Source organism: Chinchilla lanigera, unplaced genomic scaffold (genome assembly GCF_000276665.1).
Source record: "Chinchilla lanigera isolate Chin_1 unplaced genomic scaffold, ChiLan1.0 scaffold00061, whole genome shotgun sequence".
In the NCBI taxonomy this organism is placed as follows: Eukaryota; Metazoa; Chordata; class Mammalia; order Rodentia; family Chinchillidae; genus Chinchilla; species Chinchilla lanigera.
In genome coordinates, this window is record NW_004955462.1 from 2404693 (window position 1) to 2418351 (window position 13659).

Sequence of the window (13659 nt, forward strand, 5' to 3'; positions counted from 1 at the left end):
TTACTTTTTTATCTATTTTTTAATGTTTTTGGTACTGGAAATCAAACTCAGGACTTCACACTTGCCAGCCAGGCACTGTGCCCCTGAGTTACACCCCCAACCCCATACTTCCTTTTTGAAAGAAAGCTTTTATGTGGGCTTCATCTTCAGAATATACTATATTAAAAACTGAAACAGATTATGTGAACTGTATTTAAAATCAATCATAAACCTATTACATGTTAATTTGTGCAACTTTTTAATGAAAAGTAACTACTGTAAACAAAAATAGACATTGACTATCTCCTTAGTCCCTGATGTAGACTCAGAATTTCATACCTGCTCCTTTTTCCAGTGTTTTGTGATAGCAGATTTTCTGTATACTTTCTGGGTAAATGGGCTTGTGATACAATGAAGGGAAAAGATAAAATCATTTGAATGGTGTGTTGAATGTGCCTTCAGTGTTGTGAAAGGATTTCAGGTGGCCACCCTCTCAAGCCTAGTTCAGAAAAATTTGAAATGTATACAGGCCTTGATTAAGCTTAGTTCTCAATTTTAGATATGCATTTTATAATATTAAAACAAAATTTTTAGCACTTGTCATTCCATTCTATTCTGTGTCAGTACTTTAAATTAACCCCTTGCATGGGAAGTTTTCTTTTTCCATAATTGGAAATGAAGTAGGGAAGAGAGGTTAGAGTTACTATGGGTATGTAGATATAATGTGCACCCTGGGACACGTTTTTTGTCAGGTAAAAACATAGCACTGACCTAGGACTGAATAGTAACATATTAGACAAGTTCTCTTCAAGATTTTGGTTAGTAAACTTAACTGTCCTGAAGATTGTGTCTGGATGTAAATTGCTAAATATGCTACTTAGGCAGATTTTACACGTATGTATGCGCGCCCACACAAAACGAAACAAAACAAAAAAAGAACAGAACTTTTTGGCAAAAGCAGCAGCGTGTTTGTATGCTGTTTCAAACTCAGCTCCTCCTCCCTGAATGTGACAATTTACCATCACGTTGCGGAGCGCTGGTTTAAGCCAACCTGATCTACTCTAGCCTAGTATCCTTTGTCTGCTTGCCTCAGATATCATTCACCTCTCCCTAATCCAATAACTGTGTAACCACTTGTCAGGTAAACTATTTTTTTAATAACATCTATAAAAGGGATTATTTTGCATAATTAGATACAGGTGGTAAAGAAGAAAGTTTTGAATTTGGTTTTTTGTGATTGGGTTCCTGAGCCTTGGTTGTAGCTTACTATTGAAAGTTAAAGGTTGAAAATTAGTTCTCCACTGCTTCGTAAGGTCTGGAGGCACAGGGCTGATGTCTAGTATTATCAGTATTTCAAATTGTAATCTAAGACTCTAAACATGAATTTGCAATAGTTTTATACCTGCCTTGAAGATTACTTGGGGCACTTCTATAGTCAGTGTCAGTTCAGTGGGGAAGACTGGCCTTTGGAAACGAGAGTTTTTGAGCCTTTTTTTTTATCACTAGTGTTGTGACATAGATAGTTTATAAGTTTGCTTTGTTATGGGTAAACTTAAGGCTTGAGGGAGCTAGCACAGAATAAGAGTTTTATTTCCTGCAGCTTTAAAATTGTTCTACTCCCCACTGTGATGAACCCAGAAGGATAGGCTACTGTAGTATCACTTTGTCATACTGATCACAAAAGATTTTAAAGATTTTACCAGATAGCTTGAGCTAAATAGAGACATTTGACTCAGGCATGGTAGCACACACCTATAATCCCAGCACTCAGGAGACTGAGGCCATCCTGAGCTACAAAGTTCAAAGCCAGCCTGAACTACATAGTGATACCCTGTCTCAAAACAAAACAATAAATCGCAATAAGGCAGCTAACTGGACCTTTCAGGGCTTTCTAATTTTATTGTGATTGTACATAGCTTATACAATGCCTGCAAGAGACTATATCTAAAAATTTTTGAAAGACTGATTTTAAATTGTTTTACACTTGATTTCATCTCATAGATTTTGAAGGTGAAACAAATTCATAGCTTTTAAATGGCTTTCTTTTTAAATTTGTGGTGCCTTAATTCACTAATGTACATATAGGCAGCCATTCTCTGTTACACTCTATATTATTGCTGTTGTTCCTTAATTTAGAACCAGTGATTTCATGCCATGATAACAGTTGAGAGTGGGTTCCAGCAATTAAAATTATGGTAATGAGCTTTTGTGATGCTTTCTAAAGTCAAAAAATTTCATTAGTTTCACATTTTTTTTCCTGTGCCTATCTTTTTATCTTTTTTAGTGCTTTGTTTTCTTTGACAGTTCTTGTAGACTTAAATGTTCTAAAATAGAAAGTTAGTAATTAGGTTGTAGATCAGGATACATGTATCATTTTTTTTTTCCATGTGTATACTTTGAAAGCCATTGACAATATTTTCTAACAGGTAATTATGTAATATTAACATTTTCTAATTTTTAAAATGTTATTTTTAAGCCTTATGATTCTGCAGATGACTGGTCTGAGCATATTAGCTCTTCTGGGAAAAAATATTACTACAATTGCCGAACAGAAGTTTCACAGTGGGAAAAACCAAAAGAGTGGCTTGAAAGGTATTTGCTTGTAACCAAATTAAATATTACTTAATTCTGCAGGTTAAACACCTGATGGCATTAAAGGCTGTAATTTTAGGTTTATTATAACAATGCCCAGCACTCATTTTAATTTCATTTATTGGCCCATTATCTTGTGCTTTCACAGTTTGTCTTAAAAACAGATGTAGGGCAGAAAGGGAACTGTTGGGAGCCTTTGGAAGAGTCAATGTATTAATAAACGTATTAATGTATATTTATGCATATTCCTTTGATTAGAAGTCTATATAATCTTCATGTCATTTTTCTGACATGCATAGAATTAATATTACAAAGTTTTGATTGTAGGATTAGTACGAATAACTGATACAGTTTTGCCATGAGTGAAAATACCAGTTTTTGATACATCCCATCTCCTGCAGCAGTTGAATAATAGACTATGCTCAGTTCTTGTTTTATGCATAACATTTTGTTAAGCATTTGGCCAGAGTAGTAGTTGTGGGTACTGAGGACCTTGATGTGATTTTTATGACTTTATTTTCTTACTTTTAGAGAACAGAGACAAAAAGAAGCAAATAAGGTGGCAGTTAATAGCTTCCCAAAAGATAGGGATTACAGAAGAGAGGTGATGCAAGCAACAGCCACTAGTGGGTTTGCCAGTGGAAGTGAGTATTAATTTTGTTTATTTTTCACATTTACATATATTGTCTACATGTGTAAATTAAGGACATATGATTGCTTTCATGTTGGATGTGTCTCCAACCCTTTCCTGAAAAGGGAGAGGGTACACAGTGATATTATACATTTATGTATTTTTCAGTATTCATAATGCCTTTGATGCAGTTTGAATTGTTAGTAAGACTTCATATTGGTTTTTATTTTTTACAAAGCAAAAAACATGCGATGACTCCAGTATCCTCAGTTTTTCTGTCCTATTAAACAGGACGTAGAACTCCCTGGCTTTCAGCCTGGTATATACAGTGATGACACCAAAACTTACCTATACATGAGTAGATGATTCTCTGGCTTAGGAGTTTTAAACTTTATAGCAGTATGAAAATCTACTCATACAATTACTCTGTTTTTCATTTTTTGTACAGTGATAAATTACATCAGTGACATAATACTTTATTATAAAATAGGCTTTATGTTAGATGATCTGCCCAACTGTAGGCTTAAGTGTACTGAGCATGTAGTGAACAGGTAGGCTAGCCCAAGCTCTGATTTTCAGTAGGTTTAAGTATATTAAATTCATTTTCTATTCCTACGTTTATTGGGATATAACCCCCTTGCTAAGTCAGGGACTATCTGTATTTGGAAATTCATTTCATTGTGATTATATAGATCTTTAGTACAGCTCTATACAGAGAATTTCCACAGAATTACCAAAATTCTATGTAGAAAACTGTTCTAGAACCTCTTGTTCAAAGGTGCTCTTCAGCAATAAGTAAAACTGTGAGCACACTTTAATGTTACTTTGAGGCCAGAATTTGTGAAAATGGGATGATTTGGGTAACATACATTTGTTTTTAATTAATTCTCTCCCTCTCTTTCTCTCTTGTTTTTTTTGTACCGGGAATCAAACTCGACCTTGTGCTTACCAGGCAGGCGCTGCATCACTGAGATCTATCCCCAGCTCTTAATTAATTCTCTGAATTTAAAGTTGTACTAAAAGTTTCCATGTTGCTATGTTATTTCCCTTTCCTCAGATAAAATTTAAATCCCATATAGAGTTCTTTATTGAACTTTGAGACTTTAGAAGAATTTTAAGATGTACTCTGAGAATTCTAATGGCTAAGTTTTAAATCCCTATTTAACTCAGAAATCCAATTAATAGATAGATTTGGTCTCAACAGGAAAACTGATTGATTGATGGAAAAAATTAGTTAAAAACAGTTAACATAGTTCTGCATGACTGAATCTTTAGTCTTTTTATTTATTTTTGGTCTTTGGTGTTTTTCTCTGGTACCAGGAATCGAACTCACAACCTCACACTTGCCAGACAGGCGCTGTGCTGCTGAGCTAAATCCCCAGCCCCCTGAATCTTTAAACTGTTTCTTAGAACATTAAACTTTAGATCACATATTAGTACATTACTGAATTTTTTAAAAAGTGTTTGAGCAGTGTTTTAAGTCCCCAAAGTTAAGAAATAAAATAAAATTGTGCTTTGAGATAGACTTGATCTAGTCTCTTCACTTTTTAAGGAACTGACTTAAATAAATAGCACCCAGGTTGTAGAACTCCTGAGCAAATAGAGGAATTGGATCATAGAGGAGGGAGTAACCCCTGGGTGTAAAATTAACCTTTTTGGTAAACATAAGTATAATATAGAGGATGCAGCATTGTGTCTTTGCTAACTAGATCCTAGAGTTAGTACTGCTAGATTGGACTGGTGGCTCTCAAATGAGGAAAAGGAGCAAAACCTAGTAATTCTTTCTAAAGTAACCTGTCATTTAAGTCACTGTTCCCTGGGGTAGAGTACATAAAGGGAGAAATTAGAGATCTGATTCCAGAAAACTGATGGGAAAGCAAAGTGGTTTCTTTGTGTGTTATGTGTTCAGTTAAGCATCTCTGTGCAACTTTTTACAGTGGTACATTGGTTCAGAAATTTAATTTCTTCCACAATTTTGGAAAAATGGCCACATTTGTGTTCGTGCAGGAAAGATGCCTGTGGTTATGCTTGTTACCTGATGCAGAGTTCCTAAACAAAATTTTGCTGAATGTTTCTTTCTGTTTACAAACCAAATTGTTCCTAAGCAAAAGTGTTCATGAACTGAGGTACCACTATATTTCAAATAAATGTTTTCTTTTTATTTTTTTGTTCATTTTTCAAAAGTAAGGCATGCCTATTATTAGAAACGAGAAGAGAAGTAAAGTTTTTTAATTCCATGATCCAGGAACATTTTGGCACATACTTTTTTTTGAGAGAGATAACATATATTAAGTATACATATATGTATACCTCTTTTAGAGATACGTATATAGATATATCTTGAGTATTTTGCCCCAAAATGGGGTTATCACAGGTTATAATCTGTTTTGCTTAATATTTCAGCAGTACATTTCCATTTGGGTTTGTAATTTAATATTTGTTATATTGCCTGCATAGTACTATGTTTATTTATAAATAAACCCCTATGCAGGGATACTTGGGTCAGTTTTTTTTTATCCTTGTGAACAAGGTGATGATTCATATATCTGCCTACTTACCTGAAGTTAATTTCCTAGATGTATACATGATGAGTCAGTGTGTGTGTGTGGCTGTAGTTCTGTGCATATCAGTTTTTTTAGATTTTAGTTATACAGTTTAATTTTCACTGCTCCCCTGAGCTGTATGTGTTGTGGTAGTAATAAAGTCAGCCATTTAAATGTTTGATGTTGTCTATCAAAGAACATTGGCAGTTTCCCCATGTGTACAGTTTATATTGATAGAAAAAGGGATTATGAAGCTTTTTTATATGTAAAGATACTTGATAGTGAAAATTATAGGCTTAAAATTTTTATTTTGGTATTTACTACTATTGGGTTTTTTTGTTTTGTTTCGTTTTGCCTTTTTTTTAGACGGGGTCTCACTGTGCAGTTCACTTTGTAGCCCAGGGTGGTCTTGAACTCGTAACAATCCTCCCTCAGCTTTCTGAGTGCTGAGATTACAGGCATATGTGCATGTGCCACTACACCTGGCTACAGGGTTTTTTTTGTTCTTAGTCTGTGCACAGGGTGATTGCTCTTAAGTTTAGAGAAACTTCGTTTGGGGTTTCTGATAGTATAAGTGGCTTGCCAAATTATGAAGTTTTTTACTGTGCAAGACTCTTATTCTGTAGCTTGTAGACCATCGTGCCTACTAGATGCCAGTAGCATACCTCCTCTCTACTCCTAAAGATGTAGAAATATACAAGGGGGGTGGGGGTATAAATAGAGCCACTTATTTAACTGTTCTATCTAGAGTTTGTAATACAAGCTGTTGCTTCCCCTGTTGCTATAATGTTGCTCTTTTCAGTTTACAAAAATTTGAAGTTACTAGTTTTAATTTTCATCTCAGCATATACATGATACGTTTTGATTGGCCCTACAAAACTGAAAGAGAATTTTCTAGATCAAGAAAGAAAAGTTTATCCAGGTGTGGTGGCGCACGCCTGTAATCCCAGCACTTGGGAGGCTGAGGCAGGAGGATCATTGCGAGTTTGAGGCCAGCCTGGGCTACAAAGTGAGTTCAAGACCAGCCTTAACTGCATAGTGAGACCCTGTCTCAAAAAGACAAAAGAAAGGAAAGTTCTAGGTATTCAAGTGATATGGTTAGGCATAGCATAGTATTACTCCTGTTCTATCTGTTATTAAAGGTTTGTATAACACCAGATTTTATATTGGCACATTGTTAAAGACCTTGTATTTTGGTCTTTGATTTAAATTTTTTGGCAGTATTTCACTATGCATGGATATAACATGAAATTGTATATAGACACCCTTTTAAAACTTACATTTTGAGGGTATTTCTTTGATCAGTCTTGGTCTTTATAATTAGAAGAGCTGTGAATCAGAAAACATAATACAGTATTCAACAGAGAGGGTATCCTTTGGTACAATTGTCATTACCTATCATGTACTTGAATCTTGGGGTGTTTCTTGGAGGTTACTTTAACTCTTTGGTTATTTAGATTGAAATATTACAGTTTTTAGAGACTTTAATAAGTAATAAGCTATTAACATGATTGAAATTCTCCTTACATACTGTTTTGTGGAGGCATAGTACTAAGATTTAAATTGTTAATAGTTTTGACTATCAGAGTATCTACTTTTAAATTGAAAGAGAATATATTTCAATGTAACTCGTGGTAGATTTTTCTGATTATGCTGTGGGTATAGGGCTTCTGTTTGCAGGTAGCACATAAATCATAATTTTGTTACTTTTACATCTTTTTTTTTTTTTTTTTTTTTACTTTTACATCCTTACTACTAAAAATACTGGTTATTGAGTGTACAGTTTACCATAAGTTCAACTATCTTAAAATGAAGTCACTTAATCCCTAAATTGCTTGGGAGCCCACTAGTTGACTGTCTCAATATTCAGAAAATCAAGCTAACAAAGCTAATATTCTTTTTCAGTTGAACTACTATGGGTAATTTAGTCAGGCATTAACTAGATCTGTATTTTTAAAGACTGTAACATTCACTTTTAAAATTTTTTAAACATTTTGAGTGAAATGTTATAGCACCATATTGGAGGTTTTGTTTGTTTTTGTTTTTTATATTTTATTTAAGCTACAGCATGGTTCTAAAGAATACTAAGAAACTACCAGCCCACTTGAAGTATAGATTGGTATTTAAACTCTTATTTTTTAATATATTCCAATGGTAAAACTGCAGACACTTAACTGGGCTTGCAGTTTTATTTAAAAAAAAAAAAAAAAAAGATACATAAGTATGTTGCTAAATTAGCTGATGTTAAAGACAGGATTCTAACGTAATCTTTTTTCTTCCCCTTCTGTCACTCCAACATCTCTTTTTTCGAACTATGAACTGTAAAGTGGAAGACAAGCATTCCAGTGATGCCAGTAGTTTGCTCCCACAGAACATTTTGTCTCAGACAAGCAGACACAATGACAGAGACTACAGACTGCCAAGAGCAGAGACTCACAGTAGCTCTACGCCAGTACAGCACCCCATCAAACCAGTGGTTCATCCAACTGCTACCCCAAGCACTGTTCCTTCTAGTCCATTTACGCTACAGTCTGATCACCAGCCAAAGAAATCATTTGATGCTAATGGAGCATCTACTTTATCAAAACTGCCTACACCCACATCTTCTGTCCCTGCACAGAAAACAGAAAGAAAAGGTATGCCATTTTTCCTGGATGCTGCACGTTGAACTATAGTTTCTGATAAATGACATTTCCTTTGGCTTACATAAGGCTTAAGTATAAATTCTTTTTTTCCTTTTTTTTTTGCGTTGCTACATAGATGTAGGTCTAGAGTTAGTCATATGTAGCTTTTTCTTTTAATTTATGATACTAAGACTCAATTCTTTTTTGCCTTTGACCCTGAAGTTAGTACTTCATTTAAATTGTTTAACAATGGTTTAACTAGTCAAATGACTGTCCCTTCATATTTGCATAAAATTTTTTAATTTTTGTGATAATTATCTTGATTAGAAATTGTGTCCATTTTCTAAAGTTTAATGCAGATATAAGCATTTTTAACCTTATCATTTCTCTATATCAATCAGTTTTTTATTGGTACATAATAGTAATACAAAATAATAAGATTGGTTTTTATATATTGGCATACACATATAACATATTTTGATGTTTTTCTTCGCTCTTAGCTCCCTCTCCTTTTCATCTCCCTTACCCCCATTCCTTCCTTATCTCTAAGTTTAGATTCACGTTTCTACCAGGTTACTGGCTTCAGTTTGTGAGATAGAAAACTCACAACCGAGTCTCACGGGCTTAAGGATAAGACATGTTAGTGTCTAAAGCAGACCTTAAATCTGAAGGTTACAAATAAACATTGTATTCAATTGTGTTTCTACAACTGTGTTAATAAACATGTTCAAAAAGTTACAGTAAAAATTGGTAACAGTCACTTGGGAGGTATAAGCAATGTGACAAGTGTATTTGCATAGGCTCTTCACAGTTCTAACTTGTTACATTATCTGATGTCTTGACAATCTAAAGAAATTAAAAGGCAGCAAGTACACAAATTACCTTGGCTCCTCAGCTCAGGAACTTAATTCTTTCCACAATTACGGTCGTAAACCAAATCAGATTTTCCCATAAGGTCACCATTGAACCTATGAGTTGATTAGGTTCATGACCAGTTTGGTTTGTTTGTTTGTTTTTGCGGTACCGGGGATCGAACTCACAACCTTGTGCTTGCCAGGCAGGCGCTTATACCACTGAGCTATATCCCCAGCCCTGACCATTTTGGTTTGTGACCACAATCATGAAAAGAATTAAACATTCATGAACTGAGGCACCACTATATCATGCATGGGTCCACTAGCAGATGTTAATGTTGAACTTTGAAATGTCCAGTGGAGTTAGGAGACAGTCATGAACCTTTAAGCCAAATCTGTTTATTGATCTATTCCACATTGACTTAATTTCTTCACAAGTGTCAAATAATTGGATTGCTTCTGGTTTCACCTCTCCTGCACAGATTCTTCGACTGTTTCTTGGTACTGTAGCAGTTATGTAATACTAAAAACTATGTAGTTTTTTACCATACAGTGCAAAATATATCACAGATTGAAATTCATTTTAAATATTGTAAGTTTAAAGGTGGCTTATGCCAAAACCCATACATAAACATAAAATTTATTCTCTAAGTTTGCCCAAAAAATGCCTGAGAGATGAAATGTCAGTTAATATATTCTCAGTGGATACTTCAGTGTTTTAATTCTTGTAATTTTATTTGACTCTTTGGGTACAGCACAGTTTATTTTAAAACCCATGTCAGTTAAAAAAAATGCCAGCCAAGTGCAGTTGTACCCACCTGTTGTAGTCGTGGCTATTTGAGATGCTCAGGTGAGAGGATCACTTGAGTCCGCAATTCAAGACTAGTGTAGGGAGTAATACATCTAGATCCTGTCACAGGAAAAACAAACAACAACAGTATCACACAGCCATATAAAATTCTTCATCTCATTTCACTTTTGTATATTTAGCACTTAATAGCTCTCCTCTTTCCAAGTTTTGTCCTTGACTTCAGTGATACTACTCTCTAATTTTTAGTTCTTGTTTCTCCTTGCTCTGTAATATTAATACCATTTAGCCATTTTGTTTTGTTCTTTTTCTTACACAACATGTCCTTTTTTGATAGTCATTCTCTGTGATTGTCATGACATCCAAATTGTTAATTCTTCTTACTTTTACTTCCTTAAGTTCTTGGTACATTTTTGCTGGTAGCATTTCAGATTCCTCCCTTTTCCCCTAACTTATCCTTGGATTCTCAGTACTTAACAGCACTATTTCCCACCTTCCAGCTTTTCCTTGCTCTTTAACATTCTTACCCACCTACCTACCCTCTCTCTTCTGCTCACCCTTGGCAAATCTTAGGTAATTAATTTGGGTATATTCTTTCTGCTCTAGCCACTGTGGTATTCTGCTTCCATCTTAGTCTGTCCTCTTAGTGTCATAATTGTAAATTTAAAATGGATTTTATCATATCTTTCTAATGGTTTCTCATTGGTCAGAGTCCATATACTTTATAGTAAGAGTATAGCAACCCTTGACAGTCTAGGTGGAGTCTGCCGTATTCTATCATTTCTTTGTTGCAGACCTGGATAGTTTTTAGAATGTTACGTTCTTTAAGGCTTTACCAAGTAAGATGTGTGTTCTTCTTTTCCTATCTTACTGAAGTCAGGAGTTTTTTAAGACCCAGCTCTGTCGTTCTAGTATCAGTAAACTTCTCTCAATCTTTCTTTTAAGTGCTTGTGCTTTTGTCTGTTACAGCACTGATAATTTTAATTTTTTAAAGTATATCATACCCTTTTAGGGCTAGTCATTTTTTTTTATGCACTTTATATTTGAATATTACCTTCTGGTCTCTCACTGCTTTGAGCTTCATTTCTGACAAACGTAATTAAAAATTACACTAATTTGAAGCTTACAGGAAAAAACTTGATTACCTTCAAATTGTCTGTTTATACAGAGGAAATTGTACAGTCTTTCCTAAATGTTTCCTTTGCGTGTTAATTGAAGGCACATTTCACTTACTTAAATGTTGATCATATGATTATTCTCCAGTTAGTGTAAATTTGTGAAGTGTCCATTAATTTGAAATTACTCCTTTCTCAGGGGAAACATCTATGAGACATCTTTTATTTGGGTTTTCCTTAACAGTTACAGTTAAGGACTGGGGGTATATTTCAGTGGTAGAGCATTTGCCTACCATGAATGAGGCCCTAAGTTTGATCCCCAGCACTGCAAACAAAAAATAATTACATAATTTCCACCAAAGATTGATAGTTCAAATCAGGTTGCTCTGTTAGGTCTTAAATGCCTGTGGTATGATGAAGTGATAGTATCTAAAGATGTCAGTGGTAGCATGAGGAACTAATACAAAAGCAGGATGTTTGTTTTCTTACCTGCTGCTCTAACCCCAGTGCTTGATAGATACTAAGCAGTGTACAAATATTTGTTGTAGGTGGATAAATAGCTGCAAGAGAGATAATGCATTGAAGGTTGGAGAAGTTAACTGCATTGGTCGTAGCATTTAGAGTGCATATGTGTTACATAACTGTTACAGCTAATTAAAGGACTCCAGCAGTAGATTAGATCTGTTAATGCCATTGTGTCACTTGAGAGAAAGAATAAAAGATAAACTGAAAGTTTTTAATTGCTGAAGAGACAGAAGTGTGGAGAAGCTATGTAAATGCTTTCACAGCAATCCTGGAGTTGGATAGAGTAAAACGGGAACCATTTAAGTCAGTATCTGTTTTAAGTAACATTTAAGCATTCATTGATGAGGTCATTTTATTGCCCAATCACACACCAAAGCAATATCTCCTTTTACACTAAAAAAAAACACAAAACTCCATCAGTTGACATCCCATTACCCTCTTCATAGGTTATAACTCCATAGTCACTTGTGGATGAGTGAAATGAAAAAGCAGGCAGGCAATAAATGTCCTTGTTTACTCTGGCCAAGTAAGTGTCATTGTCAGCGTAATGACCTCAGTTAGCAATTTTTCATTTAGTAATTCAGTTATGATTTATTAAAATGGATAAGTTTGAAAACAAAGTAGTCACAGAAGCAGACCTCAGTGCCTCAGGCTAACTCTTGAGTGGGTTGGTGCATGTGGGTTCCATAAGGGTGTGGGAAGAAAGATCAGTTAGGTATTAATGAGGTTTTAGTCATGTGGAGTAAAATTCCCTTTTGTGTTTTTGTAGTACCTATAGACAAATTTGAATAAACATTAAGACTTTAGTACATGTTAAGACATTAACTTTATGTGGATGACTTAGAAGGTCATTAACTCATGGATGAGTTTTAGCTCCAATTGCATTGTTTTAAAATAGCTTGGGGTTAGTAAATATTCATGAAAAGTTAGGGAACTTTGCTATAGAGTTACTCAGATAATTGTCGAATAACTGAATATGTTAATGGAGGAATTTAATCTTAGTTTAAATCCAGTTTAGTCAGCATACTAAAGATGGCATTAATTCAACTTAGTAAAGATGATGAGGAGAAACAACTGTGATTAAAAAAAGAGGACTGTATTAGAAAATCTTGCTTATAACTTGGGGATAAGAAAGACCTTCTTAATCATTAAGACCTAAAATGAATTTACCTTGAATAAGTCGATACATTTGTTCATGCCTGACAGAATAAACAATGAAAGATAACAAACTAGGAAAAAATACTTTCCTAGGAATTTATGCAAAGCAATGCAAAAAGAAAGTCTAATAGAGAAATGGGCAAAGGATATGAACAAGCAATTAGATTTGATTGCTAGCCTTATTTCCTTAACTGAAAATGAGCCAAAGACCTAATTTCAAAAGTTAAAACTATAAAACTCTTAGAAAAAACACAGGAGAAAACCTTCCTGATGTTGGATTTGTCAGTGATTTCTTAGACATAACGCCAAATGTGTAGATCCAAAAAAAATAGATGTTGGACTTGATCGGTATAACAAACTTGTGCATCAAAGAAGACTATCAGGGCAAACAAGATAAACCATAGATTATGAGAAAATACTGATAAATCATATATGTGATAAGGGATTAGTAGCAACAGCAAAAACCACCCCAATTTAATGATGGGAAGAATTTGAATGTTTCTCTGAAGAATATATTCTAATAGCCATAAAAACATGAAAAGATGCTGAGTACCATTACTTACTAGAGGAATATAAATCACAGCCACAAGTACATACCACTTCAGTAGGATCGTTTATTATTTTTTAAAGAGGAAATAACAGGTATTTGAGAATAGAATCACCTGTGGAATTACCTGTGCCATCCAGCAGTTCTGCTCCTACATACAAAACGAAAAGTACTGAAAGGTACTTTTGAAAGGATTCAGACAGGTATTGTTAGTGTTCATAGCAGTTACTCACAATAGAAAAACATTAGAAACAATTCAAGTGCTCATTCACAGATGGAAAAA

General features: G+C 34.5%; 1 protein-coding gene across 6 annotated transcripts in view; it reads left to right on the forward strand.

Annotated features, from left to right (window-relative positions):
- Positions 1-13659, forward strand: part of Wac (WW domain containing adaptor with coiled-coil) — a 76803-nt gene that overhangs the window by 45851 nt on the left and 17293 nt on the right. For 4 of the 6 annotated variants that reach the window (XM_005398110.2, XM_013521376.1, XM_013521377.1 and 1 more), the window contains 3 exons: positions 2456-2571; positions 3103-3215; positions 8073-8381. In XM_005398110.2, coding sequence (XP_005398167.1) covers positions 2456-2571; positions 3103-3215; positions 8073-8381 — 538 coding nt within the window. The remainder of the gene's footprint in view (positions 1-2455; positions 2572-3102; positions 3216-8072; positions 8382-13659) is intronic. The other 2 variants (XM_013521379.1, XM_013521380.1) reach the window with 1 other exon arrangement.